Consider the following 20795-nt stretch of genomic DNA (forward strand, 5'->3'; position numbering starts at 1 on the left):
TACATTCTTGTGGTATTTTGACACCAGAGGTTCTTGCAACAACTACCCAAAATATTTCAGCACCCTTAAAAGTATTTCAAACCGAAGAGGAAGATGTAGGATCTAGATCCATTCCTTTCTTAAGGCATTGCTTCTGATTAGGGCTATTGATTAACCACAGTTTTAATCTAACAGTTAAACAAGAGACTACCAATTGAAATGTATTAAATATTTTGGATGTTTTTCCACATTTTCAATAATATTGATTTCAATTAAATATAGAACACAGAGTCTGTGTTATTTTTATTACAAATATTTGCACTGTAAAAATAACAGAAATAGTATTTTTCAGTTCACCTCATCTAAGTACCATAGTGCAATCTCTTTATTGTGAAAGCACAACTTACAAATGTGATTTTTTTTTTGTTACATAACTGCACTCAAAAACAAAACAATATAAAACTTCAGAGCCTACAAGTCAACTCAGTCCTACTCCTTGTTCAGTCAATTGCTAAGAGAAACAAGTTTGTTTCTATTTACAGGAGATAATGTTACCCACTTCTTATTTACAATGTCACCTGAAAGTGAGAACAGACATTCACCTGGCACTTTTGTAGCTGGCATTGCAAGGTATTTACATGCCAGACATGCTAAACATTTATATGCCCCTTCATGCTTTGGCTACCATTCCAGAGGACATGCTTCCATGCTGATGACGCCCATTAAAAAAATAATATATTAATTAAATGTGTGACTCCTTTGGGGAGAATTGTATGTCTCCTGCTCTGTGTTTTACCTGCATTCTGCCATATATTTCATGTTATAGCAGTCTTGAATGACGACCCAGCATATGTTGTTCATTTTAAGAACACTTTTACTGCAGATTTGCCAAAACGCAAAGAAGGTACCAATGTGAGATTTCTAAAGATAGCTACAGCACTCAACCCAAGATTTAAGAATCCGAAGTGCCTTCCAAAACCTGATTGGGCCGGGGTGTGGAACATGCTTTCAGAAGTCTTAAAAGAGCAATGCTACGATGCAGAAACTACAGAACCCGAACCACCAAAAAAGAAAATCAACCTTCTGGTAATGGCATCTGACTCAGATGATGAAAATGAACATGAGTTGGTCTGCACTGATTTTGATCATTATCTAGTAGAACCCATCATCAGCATGGACACATGTCCTCTGGAATGGTGGCCAAAGCATGAAGGGGCATCTGAATCTTTAGTGCATCTGGCACATAAATATCTTGCAACGCCAGCTATAACAGTGCCATGCAAACGCCTGTTCTCACTTTCAGATGACATTATAAACAAGAAGTGGGCAGCATTATCTCCAGCAATGGAAACAAACTTGTTTGTCTGAGCAATTGGCTGAACAAGCTGTAGGACTGAGTGGTCTGTAGGCTCTAAAGTTTTACATTGTTTTATTTTTGAATGCAGTTATTTTTTGTACATAATTCTACATTTGTAAGTTCAACTTTTATGACACAAGGACTCCTTGCTGTTTTTATGATAAAGAGATTGCACTACAGTACTTGTATTAAGTGAATTGAAAAATACTATTTTTCTTTTTAAAGTGTAAATATTTATAATAAAAAATAAATATAAAGTGAGCACTGTACGCTTTGTATTTTTTAATCACTTGACAGCCCTACTTCTGATGCTTCAGCTTATTTAATCAAGGTACAGGCACTCTTAGGTTTTCCATAGCAGTATTATATGAGATCAGACTGAGATAAGCTCAGTATATTTATTTATATTAGGGCTGTCAATTAATCACAGTAAATGCCAGCGATTAATGCAAAACAAGTTAATTAGATTTTTAAAAGTTGTGATTAATTGCAGTTTTATGAGTTACTGTTAAAGCAAATGACTGCAGTTTCCATGCAGCATCAGTCAGGTGTACCGTGACTCCAAGATAGCTGTCATTGCTCAAGGACGTCCAGTGATCATCAGTCAAAGCAACCACTAGTGCATTTTTCAGAAGCTCCAACTTCATAATCATGTTGTGATATAGGTCATGTATTTCTGATGTAATGGTTCCTCGGGAGCACAAGGTGTATGACTAACTGGCAGGTGCAGTTTGAATAACATCCCTTAGCCCTCTGTGTTTACAATGTTGAGTGGTCTGCAGTCCATAGCTATACACTTTCTAATAGCATTGGTTAAGCTGTTGCACTTAGTTGGATCCATGAGCTTGTAGTGATCCTGAAACTCTAAGTGTACTCTGTTGCAGCTGGTGAGATTCATTTGCTGTCAGTGGGTTATCCGTAGCAGAAGAACTAGAGGCAAAAGCATGTTTAGCGCATAGGTAGTACTGCAGACTTGAAGTATTTCAATGGTATTGGAACTCAGCCTCGCAAAAACTACAGATAACCATCTTTTTATCCAGAGAACCATCTGGAAGTTTTTTTAAACTAAACTTCCCATTCAAAAGACCTGAACTTTTGCTGCTTTGCTCCATTAACTTTTTCTGATATTTAATCACTCCAAACCATGAGAACATAATAAAACTGTGCAAGTATCCACCAAGCAATGAAGTACAGTAAGTGAAGAGGGTGAAAACAGAGGTGTATGATTAATGATAGTTTAAAAAACCATTAGTTTGTTTTGTGTTAATCGCTTGCATTAAATGCAATTGACAGCCCTAAAAAAATAATTTTACATTTGTAAATTGCACTTTAATGATAAAGAGATTGCAATACAGTACTTTTACGAGGTGAATTGAAAAATACTATATTTTTATCTTTTTTACAGTGCAAATATTTGTAATAAAAAATAATAATATAAAGTGAGCACTGTATACTTTGTATTCTGTGTTGCAATTGAAAACAACATAGTTGAAAATGTAGAAAAAGATCCAAAATATTTAGAGTAAATTTAAATTGGTATTCTAGTATTGTTTAACAGTGCAATTAAAATGACAATTAATCATGACTATTTTTTTAATCTCGTGATTAATTTTGATTATTTTTTAATCATTTGACAGCCTGAATTTAGATTAATGTCTAGTAATTCAAAAGTTGCTTTATTGCATATATTTGGAGCGCCACAATATAGTACTGTACCTTCTGAACAGTAGAAAAATAAATACAACACATAAATTTCTCATGCTTTCAACTTCTCTTTTTGAAAATTAAATTTCTCCAAACAAGTAAAGGCATTTGTGTTTTTGGCAACTTAAATATCCATTTTTCAATTATCTAAATGGAAAAAATGAATATTTTCTTACATTAGGAAAAAAGCACCTTTGCAAATTTATAGAACTCAAATATTGGATAGGTTTTTATTAAATTTAACTAAAATATTCTGGAGTAAGGCTAATGAAGAAAAAGTTTTGCCCAATATATATTTTATTCCATAAAATCGTATGCATTTGAAAACTGGTTTGTAATGAAAATGCATTTTCAACCATAACTATAGCAATGCTTTTACAATTGTAGCTGTTGGTCAAAATTTCTTTCATGATCTTTAATAATTAAACAATAAACTAACTGATTCTGATCTCACCATAATCTACAGTAATCTGGATCAGAATCAGGTCTTAAATATTTAAGTCATCATTAACATTCCTTAAGTAACTGTTCTGAACACTAAAAACATTTATTGTAGATACTGTAAGTAAGAATATTGTACAATATATGTTTCATGTATAGAATCCTGGGTATGCCGGCCGTCAGGAGCTACCAGAAAATCTAAAAATTCAATTTAGAACTGTGTCCATGATGGTTCCAGATAGACAGGTAAAACTAATTACTTGGCTAAAGAGAAACAAAATATTTTAAGTTTATTTGAGATACATTTTTAAAAAATATGTGCATATTTAAAAAAAATTAGCCCATTTTCCCTTTTTTCCTTTCCTTCCAAAAATTTCAGAAAAATTAATCAAATTCTTAATGCTATGTTATATTTCAGATAATTATGAGAGTTAAGCTTGCAAGCTGTGGGTTTATTGATAATGTGGTCTTAGCTCAAAAATTCTTCGTTCTTTACAAACTTTGCGAGGAGCAGCTCACTAAGCAGGTGTGTTTCCTAGTCTTACAGTATTTACAATACGATTTTTCCTTTAGGTTTTGATCTGAGCACATCTCTATTGGAATATAAATGTTATGTTTCTTTTAAAGTTGAAATATATTTCAAACAAAAAATCTCTTTATAAAGTGTATAGAACCTTTGAGCAAAGAGCAATCTTATTTTTCTCCCCTTTAAACAGATTTATACATATTTTGTAATAATTGTTTATCAGTAATAATTTGTAATAATTTGGGTTCTTCACTCTCCTTAAGTCTCCTGCACAGATTCACACACATGGATTTGATGCTGGATCTGTGCGTGAACCAACAAGAAATTATTAGTATTTTAGGTTAATATCTTTATTACAGTAACACTTAAATGCCTCAACTAGGTTGGACCCCATGTGCTAGGCATTAAATAAGTATTATAGTGGTGCACCAGTTCTGCTATGTTTGGGGTTGTCTAGTACGTCCTGTTTAAAGGACAAAGCTTTTAAGTGCCCTGAAATCTGCATGCTTACTCATATTGTGTTGAAATGAGCTCTGCCTTATGTGGCATGGGATAGGGTTAGTGATCTAACTTTGGGATCAATTGAGCAATGTGTTCCCAAAATAAAGCCCTCCCCAAAAATAGCATTTCATAGAGTGCCCATATTCTACCAATTTGTTTTGCACAAACATGTGGCTCCAACCATGACTGTCATCACAGGACAGGACGGAACCTCGATAGGTCATCTAGTCCAGTCCCCTGCACTTAGCCTGTCTCGATTAGCCCATGCTAAACACTCATGCACATGCACCAAACAGATTGCAATGCATATGTCCAGAGAGAATAGCCAAGAGGGTTTCCAGCCATTAAATTTTCACATGGCCTGGATGGCTCCATACTACTGATCAAGGAGGCTGTTTTCAGCCCTATGAAGCTGCTGTGGCAGACCCCAGCATCCATCTCTCTGACCTGAAAACACAGTGACAAAAAATATTATGTTCTGGCGAAGGATGTGGAATTTCTATTCTTGCACTAAGAAAAGGAGTACTTGTGGCACCTTAGAGACTAACCAATTTATTTGAGCATAAGCTTTCGTGAGCTACAGCTCACTTCATTGGATGCATACTGTGGAAAGTACAGAAGATCTTTTTATACACACAAAGCATGAAAAAATGGGTGTTTACCACTACAAAAGGTTTTCTCTCCCCCCACCCCACTCTCCTGCTGGTAATAGCTTATCTAAAGTGATCACTCTCCTTACAATGTGTATGATAATCAAGGTGGGCCATTTCCAGCACAAATCCAGGGTTTAACAAGAATGTCTTGGGGGAGGGTAGGAAAAAACAAGGGGAAATAGGTTACCTTGCATAATGACTTAGCCACTCCCAGTCTCTATTCAAGCCTAAGTTAATTGTATCCAATTTGCAAATGAATTCCAATTCAACAGCCTCTCGCTGGAGTCTGGTTTTGAAGTTTTTTTGTTGTAATATCGCAACTTTCATGTCTGTAATCGCGTGACCAGAGAGATTGAAGTGTTCTCCGACTGGTTTATGAATGTTGTAATTCTTGACATCTGATTTGTGTCCATTTCTTCTTTTACGTAGAGACTGTCCAGTTTGACCAATGTACATGGCAGAGCTTAGGCTCAAATAAATTGGTTAGTCTCTAAGGTGCCACAAGTACTCCTTTTCTTTTTGCAAATACAGACTAACACGGCTGTTACTCTGAAACCTATTCTTGCACTCCAGCCCAAATTCTTTGGTGGCCAATGCAGTACAAGAGAGAGGCCATCAATACCAATCCTGTGCTAGTCATCCAAACAGATTGGAAACACCTAGACTTATTTGGACACACAGCATATTCATCAGCAATGCTCCAATTTAGAATCTCCAGCTACAAAGCTCTCATGGCCAAGTGTAATTACTTAAATTACTCTAAACTGGAGGAATTCTGCCATGACCTGCCGAAGGCTAAGAAAAAGCAATTCCAGTCTTTTATATAGGAAGGACACCTTCAAGCCCGAATAGGCCTATAAGCCTTGTTAGACTCTGCAGACATTGCTGCCCAGTCCATCACGACTGCTGTGGTCATGAGGCAAGCATCATTTTCCTAAAGAGACTTTCCTAAAGAGGTGCAAACCACAGTAGACGATTCTCTACACTCCAATCTCTTGGCATTTACCCACCTGTGCTGAAGAGATGCCTGGGTAAATATCATCTCCCCCCACAATCCTGACCACAGCAGTACATCCCTCAATAACACTATGACAGTCAGTGCCCAAGACAAAGGCCAGCTACCAAACGTAGGCAGCCCACTCCTCGAGGGGCTACCTCTCTCACCCCTCAATGAAGTAACAATTTTAAAGGAGTGATCAAGGACCAAAGAAGCCTCCCCTTATTTCAGTCATTCCCACCATCTTTGGCAGTCCAACCATTTGGCGACTGACTAGCTCTGTTTTTCCCATCTTGGAGACTAATCACCTTAGACAGGTGGGTTCGAGAGATAATCAGAGAAGGATACTCCATCCCCTTCCTATCCATCCTGCCCTGTGACCCCCTCTCCATGTCCTTCTTCAGGGACCCCTTTCATGATTCCATTCTATAGGGAGAAATAAACCATCGTAAGCAACTGAGAGCCATAGAACTGGTTCCTTCTCAGCACATGGGACAGGGTTTCTGCTACCACTGTTTCCAGATCCAGAAGAAATCTGGCAGCTGGCCACCAATCCTGGACCTTTGCAATCTAAAGAAGTTTGTCAAACTGCAACACTTCAAGATGGTTACCCTCTCCAGTATTATCCCAGCACTGGAAGAGGGGACTGGTTTTCGGCCCTTGACCTCAAAGATGCATACTTTCATACTACAATACACCCTGCCCACAGGCGATTTCTCTGATTCATCATGGGTGACAACCACTACCAGTATAAGGTACTGCCTTTTGGACTGTCCATGGCATCTCAGGTGCTCTGCAAGATCCTTGAGGTGTAGTTGCTGCCTACCTAAGGAAACAAGGAGTTCTCATCTTTCCATACTTGAACGACTGTCTCCTCAAGGCCCCATCCGAGACTGATGTTCTCTGAGCTGTCCGCATAACAATAGATCTGTTCACAAAGCTAGGCCTCCTTGTGAACCGAGAAAAATCCACTTTTAATGCTGGTACAACAACAAGAATTCATCAGTGCACAGTTGGATGCCATACAAGCCAGAGCCTTCCTACCACCTCACAGATTCTTGGCTATAATACACCTGGTATCCAACATACAAGTCTGCCCCCAGATCTCTGCCAGAACATGCCTCCAACTTTTAAGCCACATGACAGCAGCCACTTTCGTGGTCATACATGCAAAACTACACATGTGATATCTTCAGGCATGGCTCTGTACAGTATATCTCCCCCACAAACACAGCCTCCACAAGCTCTTATCCATGCCGATGAGAGTCAAGTACTCACTGCTTTGGTGGGCACAGCCCAACAACATCTGTGTCAGAGTTCCTTTCCTCCAACCAACACTGATCATGATCCTAACAACCAATGCCTCTCTAATCGGTTGGGGAGCACATCTCCATGATCACATAGTGCCGGGCCAATGTTTGTTAACTGAATCTGCCCTACACATCAGTCTCCTAGAATTACACAATGCCTGCTGACATTTCCTCTCTCTGCTCAAACCCTACCATCAGAGTCATGATGGACAATCTTGCCTGAATGTATTACATCAACAGGCAGGGCAGAGTGAGGTCCCACTCTTCATGCTTGGAGGCATTCAAACTATGGAACAGGTGTATCAAACACATCATCACCATTTCAACAGTGTACCTCTCTGGACACCAGAACACCACTGCAGACACATTGAGCATGAAGTTCTCCCATGAAAACAGGTGGGAACTGGACATGCAAGCACTTCAGCACATCTTTAACTGATAGGAATACCCCACCATAGACCTCTTTGCCACACAGCACAATGCCTGCTGCCCTCAATTCTGTTTCAGAGTGGGACTGGGACACTGATCTATGGGAGACGCATTCCTCATAATGTGGGATGCACCACTTCTTTATGCCTCTCCCCCTTCCCCTCCTATTCTGAATACTTTGCAAGATACAGGAGCGCCAAGCTCATGTCATGCTTATAGCTCCAACATGGCCATGACAATTCTGGTATACTTACCTCCTCCACATGATGGTATACCAACTGATCTCTCTTTCTCAGGATGCATCTTCCATCGCAATCCACAGATGCTCCATCTCAAAGCCTGGCTCATCTGTGGTTCTAGGATTCAGAAATAACCTGTTCAGACACAGTCAAACAGATATTTTTGAATAGTAGGTGTGAAATGACTAGACACACTTACAAATGGACTAGATTTCAATGCTGGTGCGCCCCCTTCCAAGTCGATGCAGCACACGTTCTGCTACCACTTATTCTGGGCTATATATGCTACACCTTAAACAATCAGGGTTATCTATCAGCTCCATTTGTGTACACTTGATAGTAATAACTACTTTTCACTGCCACATAGACAGTCATTCTGTCTTCACACATCTGCTCAAAAAACGCTTTCCAAAGGGTCTTCAAAATCTTTATCCGCACGTACGAGACCCAAACCCTGCCTGGGACCTCATCCTCATCCTACTTCCTCCGACTAGACCCCTGTTTGACCAACAGCAACCTGTTCTTACATGCATCTATAACGAAAATGGCCTTCCTTGTTGCCATCACTTCTGCCCGACAAGTTGGTGAAATTGCGATCCTTATGGCATATCCACTATACATACCCTTCTACAAGGATAAAGTTACGCTATGCCCACACCTTTCCATCTCAACCAAACAATACACCTTCCTTGATTCTTCCCAAAGCCTCACAGTAACCAGCAAGAGGCAGCTCTACACATTCCAATGTGAGACAAGCATTAGCGTTTTACCTGGACAGGACTAAACCTTTCTGAAAATCATCGCAGTTATTCCTCTCCACTGTCACACCCCCATGTCCCCCCAATCAGAAGGTTCCCTGGGAAGGCAGATCAGCACTGTATGTTGCTAATGCTGTTGTAGGCATTGCAAAGTATTCTGGGAAGGGTGAAAGGTGTGCATGGGGAGTGGAAGATTCTTTTGCAGGCTGCAAGAGTCCAAAGGGTGAAGGAGAAAGAGAGCAGAGAACGGGTTAACTCAACACTTCAGCTAGCTCGGTCCAAAGATAAGATGCTGGCTCCAGCTCAAGGCCACAGCACACAACTGACACTCGGTGGCCTGCCAAGAAAGACGGGACGGACCTGGATTCCAACTCAGACCAGCCGCAAAAAAAGAAGATTCAACTGCATAAACCTGCAGCAGCTGGAAAACCGAGTGAGACAGTGAAGGCCAACGAGGGGGAAAACAACTGATGTAGCATCCCTAAAGCCAGAATGTTTGGGGAAAACCAAAGAAGCCACAAAAGGCCGGCTCAGACCAGTACAAAGAGCACGGGGGGGCAGAAGTCCCAGACCCAGATGCCCGCAAAGAACCCTAAGGTTTAAAACCCTCCCTTGAGCTAAAGCAAATTGGAGTTTGGCAGCGCACCCTGGATGACCTGTGCACACACAACAGAACTCCTGTGCACCCCTCCCCCTCTTCTTCTTCTGTTACATCCAGGCCTGGCCAGCCTCGGCTACTGTGGGTGTGAGTATGAAAGTGGGTTAGGGCTAGGGGCACTAACGCTTTCTTCCTTACTCTGAGTTATGTGGGGAGCACCCATCGCTCTCTGCTGTTATTTTATTATTTTCTTAATAAAGCTTCATAACTTAGACACTTGGTGTGTTCCATCATCTCCTCCCAAACAATCCTGCGGCTTCAACCTGATCACCTGACGCCTCAGGCAGATTGGTAACAGAAATCTGTCACACCACCACCAAAAGATCTAGAAACACAGCCATACCTAAACAACACCTTTCAAAGTGGATTTGGCAGTGTTTATATTTATCTTACGAACTCCACAATAGACAACCTCCTACCACAGTCAGAGCACATTCCACACATTCATTATCCACCTTGATAGCATTTCTCAATAATGTCTCTATTGCTAAAATTTGCAAAGTGACCACATGGACATCAACAGACATTTTTTGCCCATCACTAAGCTAGTACACATGATGCCACCATGGACACTCCTCATAGACTCATAGATATTAAGGTCAGAAGGGACCATTAAGATCATCTAGTCCAACCTCCCGCACAACGCAGGGCACAGAATCTTACCCACCCACTCCTGCAATAAACCTCTCACCTATGTCTGAGCTATTGAAGTCCTCAAATCATGGTTTAAAAACTTAAAAGTGCAGAGAATCTTCCAACAAGTGACCCGTGCCCCATGCTACAGAGGAAGGCGAAAAACCTCCGGGGCTTCTTCCAATCTGCCCTGGAGGAAAATTCCTTCCCGACCCCAAATATGGCAATCAGCTGAACCCTGAGCATGTGGGCAAGATTCACCAGCCAGATACCTGCCTCTACTTTTCCTACTGCTGGCAATGCCCTCGATCTGCTGGCAATGCCCCTACTTATACATCCCAAAATGCCATTGGCCTTCTTGGCAACAAGGGCACACTGTTGACTCATATCCAGCTTCTCATCAACTGTAACCCCTAGATCCTTTTCTGCAGAACTGCTGCCGAGCCATTCGGTCCCTAGTCTGTAGTGGTGCATTGGATTCTTCCGTCCTAAGTGCAGGACTCTGCACTTGTCCTTGTTGAACATCATCAGAGTTCTTTTGGCCCAATCCTCCAATTTGTCTAGGTCCCTATGTATCCTATCCCTACCCTCCAGCATATCTACCTCTCCTCCCAGTTTAGTGTCATCTGCAAACTTGCTGAGAGTGCAATCCACACCATCCTCCAGATCATTTATGAAGATATTGAACAAAACCGGCCCGAGGACCAACCCTTGGGGCACTCCACTTGATACCGGCTGCCAACTAGACATGGAGCCATTAATCACTACCCGTTGAGCCCGACAATCTAGCCAGCTTTCTATGCACCTTATAGTCCATTCATCCAGCCCATACTACTTTAACTTGCTGGCAAGAATACTGTGGGAGATGGTGTCAAAAGCTTTGCTAAAGTCAAGGAACAATACGTCCACTGCTTTCCCTTCATCCACAGAACCAGTTATCTCATCATAGAAGGCAATTAGATTAGTCAGGCATGACTTGCCCTTGGTGAATCCATGCTGACTGTTCCTGATCACTTTCCTCTCCTCCAGTTCCTTCAAAATGGTTTCCTTGAGGACCTGCTCCATGATTTTTCCAGGGACTGAGGTGAGGCTGACTGGCCTGTAGTTCTCAGGATCATCCTTCTTCCCTTTTTTAAAGATGGGCACTACATTAGCCTTGGGCACTGTAGTTCCCTGGGTTCTCCTTCTTCCCTTTTTTAAAGATGGGCACTGTATTTGACTTTTTCCAATCATAGAAACATAGAATATCAGGGTTGGAAGGGACCTCAGGAGGTCATCTAGTCCAACCCCCTGCTCAAAGCAGGACCAATCCCCAATTAAATCATCCTAGCCAGGGCTTTGTCAAGCCTGACCTTAAAAACTTCTAAAGAAGGAGATTCTACCACCTCCCTAGGTAACACATTCCAGTGTTTCACCACCCTCCTAGTGAAAAAGATTTTCCTAATATCCAACCTAAATCTCCCGCACTGCAACTTGAGACCATTACTCCTTGTTCTGTCATCTGTTACCACTGAGAACAGTCTAGAGCCATCCTCTTTGGAACCCCCTTTCAGGTAGTTGAAAGCAGCTATCAAATCCCCCCTCATTCTTCTCTTCTGTAGACTAAACAATCCCAGTTCCCTCAGCCTCTCCTCATAAGTCATGTGTTCCAGTCCCCTAATCATTTTTGTTCCCCTCCGCTGGACGCTTTCCAGTTTATCCTCATCCTTCTTGTAGTATGGGGCCCAAAACTGGACACAGTACTCCAGATGAGGCCTCACCAGTGTCGAATAGAGGAGAACGATAGATCTGCTGGCAATGTCCCTACTTATATTGCCAGGAAAGAATTCTCTGTAGTAACTCGTATCCCACCCTATCCAACATCCCATCACAGGCCATTGTGCCTATTTACCATGAATAGTTGAAGATCAATTAATTGCCAAAAACATGTTATCCCATCATACCATCTCCTCCATAAACTTATCAAGTTTAATCTAGGACATGCTGTCCTATCATTGACAGTAAATGTCACTCCAAAGCCCCAGTCTTCCAATTAGGGACACTGCTTTCTAGTCACCTACAAGTGGAGCACTCATAGAGGCATTACTCAAAGAAGAAGAGAAGGTTACTCACTCTGTGCAGTAACTGAGGTTCTTTGAGATGTGTCCCCCTATAGGTGCTCCACTACCCGCTCTCTTTCCATCTGCTTCATAGCCAAAAAAAGCATACTCTCTGTGGCAGAGAAGGAACTGGAGGCTATTGGACATACACCGCTATATATACGTCACATGCACTGCGCAAGAGAGGGGAGGTGTTCATGTGTTGTCCGATGTGCATGGCTGATGAAGATCTCCAGTCCCAGATGCAGGGGGTACTGCCGCACCTACAACTGGAGCACCCAGAGGCGGACACATCTCGAAGAACCTCAGTTACTTCACAGGTTGAGTAACCTCATTTAATAGAACCAGACCCAGGAATGACCCTGCAGGACCCCACTAGGCATACCCTTCCAATTTGACAGCAAACCACTGATAACTACTCTTTGAGTACAATACTCCCCTATACTAGACTTTGGGGAGAGATAAGTGCATCAGAGGGAGCAATCTGAAGTATAATCTCACTGGTGCTCCTCCTGAATGGCATGGTTCTGTCCTGCCCACTAGGCAGGGCTACAGTGTAAGTACCATAGCCTAGCCTTAGAGATTATGAACACTGGTGAAATCATTGAAGCGGCACCAATTTACACCAGAAGAGAACTTTGCTGAGAAGGCCTAATTCTCTTTTTTTAATTATTTAAATGAAATCATTCTTCATTTACACTAATTTCGGTGAGAGTAGACTCATGCTATAGTCATTGTGCATTGATTGAGTCAGATAACACTAGTTTGACTAATTTTTTTAATAGGCCCAGGCCTGAATGGCTTAGCACAAAACTGAGTATAGATCTATTGAGGAAATAAATCTGGAGACTTCCAATTATTGGTATGTAAGCTATTTTTCCCCCTTTTTAGGTTCATTATGACTTTGGGCTGAGGAATATCCTTTCCGTATTAAGGACTCTTGGAGCTCAAAAGAGGGCCAGACCAGATGACAGTGAATTGAGTACTGTTATGAGAGGACTAAGGGATATGAACCTCTCTAAACTGGTGAGAATCTGTCAGTTTAAGATTTCAGTAGTGTATGGGTGAATGTCCTGCCTTTTTTCACAGTTGACAGTTTTTATATGGTTTTTTAAAAAATCTCAAACACTCCTAAACTTCATTTTTAAAATTCAGACTGGCAAGTAGCTCAATGAGCAGAATGTGCTTATCAAATTTGAAAACAATGCTTAAAATGCTTGAGATCATAAACAAAACACTACTGTGCTGTGCATGGGCAGTATGTTGTTTTCCTTACTAAATTAAGTGTGCACGAGGTGATGAACGTGGTATAAATGAACAGATTAACTTGAGTGCTCACTTAACTAGATTGCTCTTTATAGTAAGCCTGCTCAATGATGCATACTTGTGTACATGGGTACACATCTAAAATATACATAATTAGGCATACTCAAAAGTTGGTGTGCATCTGCTTAAATGATGTTCCTTCTTTTTTGGTAGCCTGAATTTAGGGGCATAATCAGCATGTTATTTTGAAATCAGCTACTAAATTGTTTAATGCTCATTATTGTAACATAATGATTCATTTTGACTTATGAGAAAAGAAAACTTTACTATGCCTAGTTGTGCTTTAAATTTTTTTCATTTTTTCATTTTTCAGGTAGATGAAGATGAGCCCTTATTTCTTAGTCTCATCAATGACCTCTTCCCTGGGCTACAGTTGGACAGTAGTACATATGCTGAACTACAGGCTGCAGTATCCAACCAGGTTGAAGAGACAGGATTGATTAATCATCCACCTTGGAATCTTAAGCTTATTCAGGTAGAGCATCTTATCTCTCAAAGCCTTCAGACAAGCTATAGATCGTAATAGATGCTCTTGAATTCTGTATGTGAATAATCTATTTTTGCACATCGCATTCTCCTCAGTTCATAATGAATGGGATATGCCTCTTCCTTGTGGAATTTGGAAGTAGTCCATAGTTCTTTCTGAGGGCTCTAGGATTAAATTGTGCCTTTCTGATTCTGAGCCTGTGGGTTCTCAATCTGTCAGGGAATAGGGATCTGTGTCTCAGAGGTGAGAAGGGTCATTGACCCGTTTTCATTAACTGAACAGTTGAGCACAAGGAGTATATACTCACAACAGAGCCACAGAAGGGCTCCATTTCAATCTAGTTATACCATAATTGGTTTATACAGAGATAAGTAAGAAATCCTTTTCTGCAGCCCAGCATCTCCAGCACTTCTCAGATATATGGGTCTATTCCCCTCCTGTCTCCTGTTTCCAGGATCAGTTCAACACTGTAACACAGCCCCAGCTGATCACTCCCCCTTCTTTGGTTTATATCTAGATCTTCTGCCTCCACAACAATTCAGTGATATCATGGGCAGTGCATATCGTAGGCTGGGGGAGGCTAAGGTTCCCCAAACAGCCCTGCCCACACTCTGCCCTGAGGCCCCCTCCTGCTTGCTGCTTCTCCCTTGGCCCCAGCCCAGACAGGCTGCTCCTCTTCCCGGAAACATGCTGAGGCTGGGGATGGGACAAAGGCAGATGGCTGGGAGCCGGGACTTGGGGTGGCTGGGGCTGCCCAGTGCTGGGGGGCCCCCAGGCACTGGGGCTGCACTGCCCGGCACTCTGAGGCTGGGGGCGCTGGAGCTGTGCTGCCTGGCTCTCAGGCTGCCCTGCACTGGGGCCGCAGATCCCACTCCTCTGGGGGGCTGGGGCCACAGCAGCCGGCGCTCTGGGGGCTGGGGCTGAGGTGCCCAGTGCTCGGGGGGAGGGTGGGGGATGGGGGTGCTGGGGCTGCCCACCCTTTGCTCAGGGGAACTAGGGGTGCTGAGGCTGGAGCTGAGGTGCCTGGGTGCTCCAGTGCTTGGGGGGACTGGAGGTGTTGGAGCTGTGCCTGGTCTGTGCCTGTGGGGGCTGGGGCTGTGATGCCCTGTGCTTGGCTTGGGGGCTGGGTCCATGGCACCTGGCACTCGTGGGGGGGGGGTTGGAGGTGCCTGGGCTGTCTGCCCTGTGCTCGGGGATGCTGGGGGCACTGGGGCCGTGGTGCCCAGGGCTCAGGGTGCTGGGGCTGCCAGCCAGGTGCTCGGGCCACCCAGCACTGGGACCTCAGTGTCCAGGGCTGGGGCCGCGGTGCCCTGTGCTCGGGGGGGCTGGGAAGGGCTGGGGCTGCAGTGCCCTGTGCTCGGGGGGCTGGGGCCGTGGAGCACTGTGCTTGGGGGTGGGGGAGGCTGGAGGCGCTGGGGCTTCCTGCCCTGTGCTTGTGGGGCTGGGGGTGCTTGGGCAGGGCAGCCCGGGGCTGGGGCGGCAGGGCCAGTAGCCATGGGGAGCAGGGAGGGGAGCTGAAGGGGCGAGGAAGGAGGCAGAGGGGTGGTGGGGCCTCTGGCAGAAGCAGCGGGACCGGGGGATAGCATACGACAATGGCAGGTCACATGTTGCCCATGAGTGATAGTTTGCTTTGCTCCCAACTATTCCTATGCCAGCTTTGACTTTAATATATATTTTTTGGAGTAGTTGTGTGCAACCATTAAATTTCCGTTTCTCCTCCTCCTCTCCTGGATCATATAAATAGCAGTCTGGTGGTATCAGCCACTCAGATGCATTACTTCAGGACCTCTGTACTGGACTCCTTGCCTCCCCCCGTCTCCCACCCTGGCATGGCATAGCTCTCCTGGAAACACCAGGCTAAATCAAAACAATGTTCCATGTGTGAGGCAGGAATTATGGGCTCTTCAGAGGGTGAATTATACTCTGCCTGATCACAGCCGGCCAACTCTCACAATGCCAGAGCAGGGTCTTAGAGTCGGATTTGTTGCCTTCCCACAAGGAGCCACAACTCCAGTGCAGAAAAACCTAATCAGGAAATACAGAGCATGTCACAGAGACAATCCAAGGATGAGGAGGACACCATCTGGCCAGCTCAGGGGGTATGTCCCAGGGCAGAGGTGAGCTGGAAGAAAAATAACCTTAGGGGGCACCATGTCCACCCTCCCACCAAAGTACACAGCTCCCTGGGGGAAAAAGCAGGGTTCCTACAGAGCTCCCCTGCTTCCCAGTACAAATCTGGGGACTCAAGTAATGAGATTCCCTTCCCCAGACAGGGAAGTGGGACCCTGAGGGGGAGGACACAGTTGGAGATATATCCAGAAAGATCAAGACACTAAATAAAGAGAGATCCTATGCAGTCGCAGCCAAGTGACAACTCCTGCAAAGTAGGTGAAAAAGTCCAAAAATCCCCAAAAAGAATTTAAAAAGTGGGGGAGGGACAAATCTAGATGGTATTTATCCTCTGACTCTGGAGCCATCTCCTCTGCTGAGGAAGGAGTACTCTAAGATTCTAGCTCTGAGCAGGCCATAGAAAAAAGCTGCAAGGTTTTTTTTCTCCCTGATAAATTTGAGATTATGTACAGAAGGTTGTATCTGCCATTTAGGCACATGATGACAGGACTAAGGGTAAATACCTGCCTTCCAAATCTCTGCATGATATAGCCATCTTGCTGCACCCCGCCTTTGTGGGCATAATCAGTGAGGAATGAGAAACACCTAGTGGGATAAACACTTAGATACTATGAAATGTAAGAGCTCAAACAAGCCATCACAGAATAAACCAAAGGTCAATACTGTAGTGACATCTTTAGCAAAAGATACGATAATCCCATCCAAAGCGGGATTTTTTCCCAAAGAAATAACTGCCAAAAAAGTGAGAGCCACTCTGAGGCTTCCTCAGCCACCATTAGAGCATCCCTGGCCATTAGCTGCTTTGCGAGAACCACAGAATTCAAGCCGGATGACCTTAAATCAATGAAAGACAAGGGCCATCCTGACTTCTAGCCTACCCTGAAGAAAATATCCCTAGCAACAGCCTTTGTAGTAAATGCCTCAGTGGATGCAATGAGATTCTCAGTCAGGGCCACAACTTCCAGCTCAGAAGCCAGCAACCTCATTTGGCTACACCTCCAGACTGCAGACCCCCATGACACTCACATCCTGTGCTCATCCAAATTCAAAGGTGTCATGTTTTGGGGTGCAATTCAGACAAATGAGATGTTGTGTCACTGCTTGTCCCATAACTCCGAGTTCCTTAAAATGATCTGCTGCTGTAGTTCCTTGCCTGGATGCTCACAGCCAGCACACAAGCATACACTGAGGGTATGTCTTCACTACCCGCCAGCTTGGCAGGTAGTGATCGATTTATCAAGGATCGATTTATTGCGTCTCGTCTAGATGCGATAAATTGATCCCCGAATCGATGACTGTACTCCACCTCGGCAGGAGGAGTAAGCGGAGTCAACAGGGGAGCCGCCGCGATCGACTTACCTCCGTGAGGACGGCCAGGTAACTCGAATTAAGATACTTCGACTTCAGCTACGCGAATAGCATAGCGGAAGTTGCGTATCTTAGTTCGAAACCCCTTCCCCGCCCCCAGTGTATCCCAGGCCTAAGTGTCTGTATGTTAAGCAAGCCTGGTTCAGCAAAGCTGACTCCAGCAGCCTGCTTGTTACACCACAACCAAAGTCTGGTCTCCACCAGCCTTTGTTACTGCTAGTCAATTGACCACATCACACCCCTAGTCCCAAATTTCCCCCAAATTGTCTGCCCTGAAATGTCCAGCCCTTTCCTGGAACTTTCAGAGGAGTAATAAGTTCTATTCATCCTTTTAAAGAAACAAAAGCAGTTTATCACTTTAAGTGGAGTTAATAATTACTTCAATTCAAATACAGCACTGCGTTGTTTTAGATCAAAGTTAAAAAAAAGTTTATTAACAAAAAGAGATGGGGCTTTAAGGGAGTACAAGAGATAAAGACAAAATGGTCACAAGCAAACAAAAGTAAAATACACTTTCTAGTGCCTAACACTTTACTCAACAAGCTGCAGCTTGGTTCTAGGTATATTTCTTACCAGTCTCTTTTTTCTTTCTAGCAATGTCTGACTTTCTCTTAGTCAGGTACTTACACAGAAGTATAATGTGCTGGTTTTCCTTGTCTTTCTAAGTGAAAGATCTTTGCCTTATCTGGTTTCTCACCTATATTCAGTTCTCAGAGACCTCATCCCTGCAGCTGAAGAATCCATCTTTCTCAGTTTTCAAGAACTCTGACCCCTTGTGTCTGTTCAGTGATTTATTCCAGGATGATTTCTTCTTCTTGTGTGTGCAATTCAGCACTTCTTCGAGTGCTGTCCCTGTGGGTGCTCCACTCCAGGTGACGGTGTGTCCTTGTGCCACTGATCGGAGATCTTCGGTAGTAGTGCCTGGTCGGGACGCACGCGCTCAGCTTCTGTCTCGCGGTCTCGTTAGGGTCTGCCTGAGCGCACGCGTCCCGCACCCCCCTCAGTTCCTTCTCAACTGTCCTCAGCTGAAGACAGGACTCAGGGCAGTGCTGAACCTCTTCCCTGGTCACTGAAGGAAACAAAAAGTACAAAGACATAGAAATAGTTAGTTAGAAACATCACAGTTATTTCCCTTCCTTTGAACAGTTACCTATTTGAAAAAAAACAAAAACAAAAAAACCCTTTTTTCCCCAAGTTCATCTCTCATTCAGACACACTCCCCTGGCATTCCTAGTGCAATAATACCAGGGTCTTAAGGATTTAAAAAATGTGCCTCCTGTCAAGAGTCTATACCACGGTCTGACAGACATTCACGCTGTGTGAAGTGCCTCGGCGAGACACACGTCCCTGCCAAGTGTGTCCATTGTACCAGCCTGAAAACCAGGGCTCGTCGTGACAGGGACCTGTTGCTGAAAATGCTCCTGATGGAGAAATCCCTACAGCTACCTGTGGAGATGGGCAATAACAAACCCTCTCCCTCATGCTCCCCGGCCAGGTCTGAACCGATTGGGAGAGCAGCTTCACCCTCTCAAGCAAAGAGGCAGGAAGCCCAACTGTCTCCATCCAGAGACTTTCAAAAGGGTAAAGGATCTTCTGCGAGATCCTTACCCTCAGTGCTGACAGCGCTGAAGGCAGGCGCCTCTGACTGTCCCAGCACTTCAGCCACAGCTCCCGTGGAGTGCAGTGTCAGGGACCCAAATTCCCTTAGCAGGAAGGTCTCCTTGGCACCGGTCTCCTCAGCACTGAAAATAGACCCAGTGCTGACAAGAACGTCGGCACTGAGCCTGCCTACCATTCCAGCAGCTGGAGTGGACCTCCCGCAGGGTGCCTACAAACAGCCTGCGGCACTGGTGAAAGCAAAACAGAAGTCAGTACGGGCTTCTGAGCACATATCACGCTCAGCAAGATCACAGCCCAGGGAGCAGCAGCAATTCTTAAATCAGGACATCTCAGTGGCCCCTGAGCCTGACTCTCCGTTCCTTGACACACCGTGCTCACTCTTTGACCAGCTGCTCTCCCTACCTGACCCGGCTACCTTCACTGACAGCAATCCCGATATGCAGCAGCAGGTGGAGTTCTCCCCGTCTGCATCTCCTCCTCCACCGGAACCATTTACACCTCAGGTCATGGCTCACAAGCACCAGCTTCAGTTTCCCTACTTTGCTCCCCTGTGGGCAGGACCTCACTTCTCTTATCCCATGCTTTGTCCTCAGTGATACCCTTGGCTGGCTCCTGCTGCCACTCGTCCTCATGATTCTTCCACCAGACCACAAGCTTTTTCTGCGCCCCTATCTCCAGCTCCGTCTACTTCTAGAGCGCCTGCACCCCCCCCCCCGAAGAGGTGGGCTATGAACCATACCCTGATTCACCAACTCCTAACTCTCCATTAGCTCCAGACGGAGCCCTCATACCTCATGCCACAGAATGTGGACAACTTTAAGCAATTCCAGGAACTTTTCAAGAGGGAGGCACTCAACCAGGACATCCCTTTAGATGAGGTCCAAAAAAATGGATGAAGTCCTTCACACTATGAAAGACTCTAGAGCAACCCTGCGCACCCTGGGCATCTACCTATCACTTCCCAGGAGACAATGGTATCAACCTTATCAGAGTCCACGCACACAACATCACCAGCCCCAGCCCAGACCATACAATATAGCCAGGAATTGCGCTAGACCTCCTTGGTGCAGACAAAACCAGGTCCAACCAGCTACCTCCCACCCATCGGGAAACAAACAACAATTATGAAGTGTTGGTTGAGGGTCTGTGCAACCACCCCTTGACTCCACCACCTATTTGCCCATTTGGCCACTGCCTCCAGGTTTTCCGCCATGCCTGGCAGCAGATCACACAGGACCATTGGGTCCTGGAAATAGTTCAGTCCAGTTATTCCATCCCTTTTATATCCTACCCTCCTACCCTTCCCCCTTCCCTATCCCTCTTCAGGGACCCCTCTCACGAGCACCTACTTCACGCAGAAGTGGTTCTCTTCTATAGCTAGGTGCAATGGAACCTGTGCTGACACAACATCGAGGAAAAGTGTTCTACTCCCACTACTTTCTGACCCAAAAGAAGAGTGGGGGATGGAGACTGAACATATTCATACGTGTACAGAAATTCAAGATGGTCACAACTGGGCACAATAATACCCACGCTGGAACAAGGGGATTGGTTCACAGCCCTCAACCTACAGGATGCCT

At 44.4% G+C, this 20795-nt stretch overlaps 1 protein-coding gene across 1 annotated transcript in view; it reads left to right on the forward strand.

The window, feature by feature from the left end:
• Nucleotides 1-20795, forward strand: part of DNAH8 (dynein axonemal heavy chain 8) — a 583322-nt gene that overhangs the window by 366029 nt on the left and 196498 nt on the right. Inside the window, exons 46-49 of the mRNA XM_078852248.1 lie at nt 3641-3727; nt 3900-4007; nt 13176-13310; nt 13924-14085. Coding sequence (XP_078708374.1) covers nt 3641-3727; nt 3900-4007; nt 13176-13310; nt 13924-14085 — 492 coding nt within the window. The remainder of the gene's footprint in view (nt 1-3640; nt 3728-3899; nt 4008-13175; nt 13311-13923; nt 14086-20795) is intronic.

This window comes from Lepidochelys kempii, chromosome 3 (genome assembly GCF_965140285.1).
Source record: "Lepidochelys kempii isolate rLepKem1 chromosome 3, rLepKem1.hap1, whole genome shotgun sequence".
Taxonomy (NCBI): Eukaryota; Metazoa; Chordata; order Testudines; family Cheloniidae; genus Lepidochelys; species Lepidochelys kempii.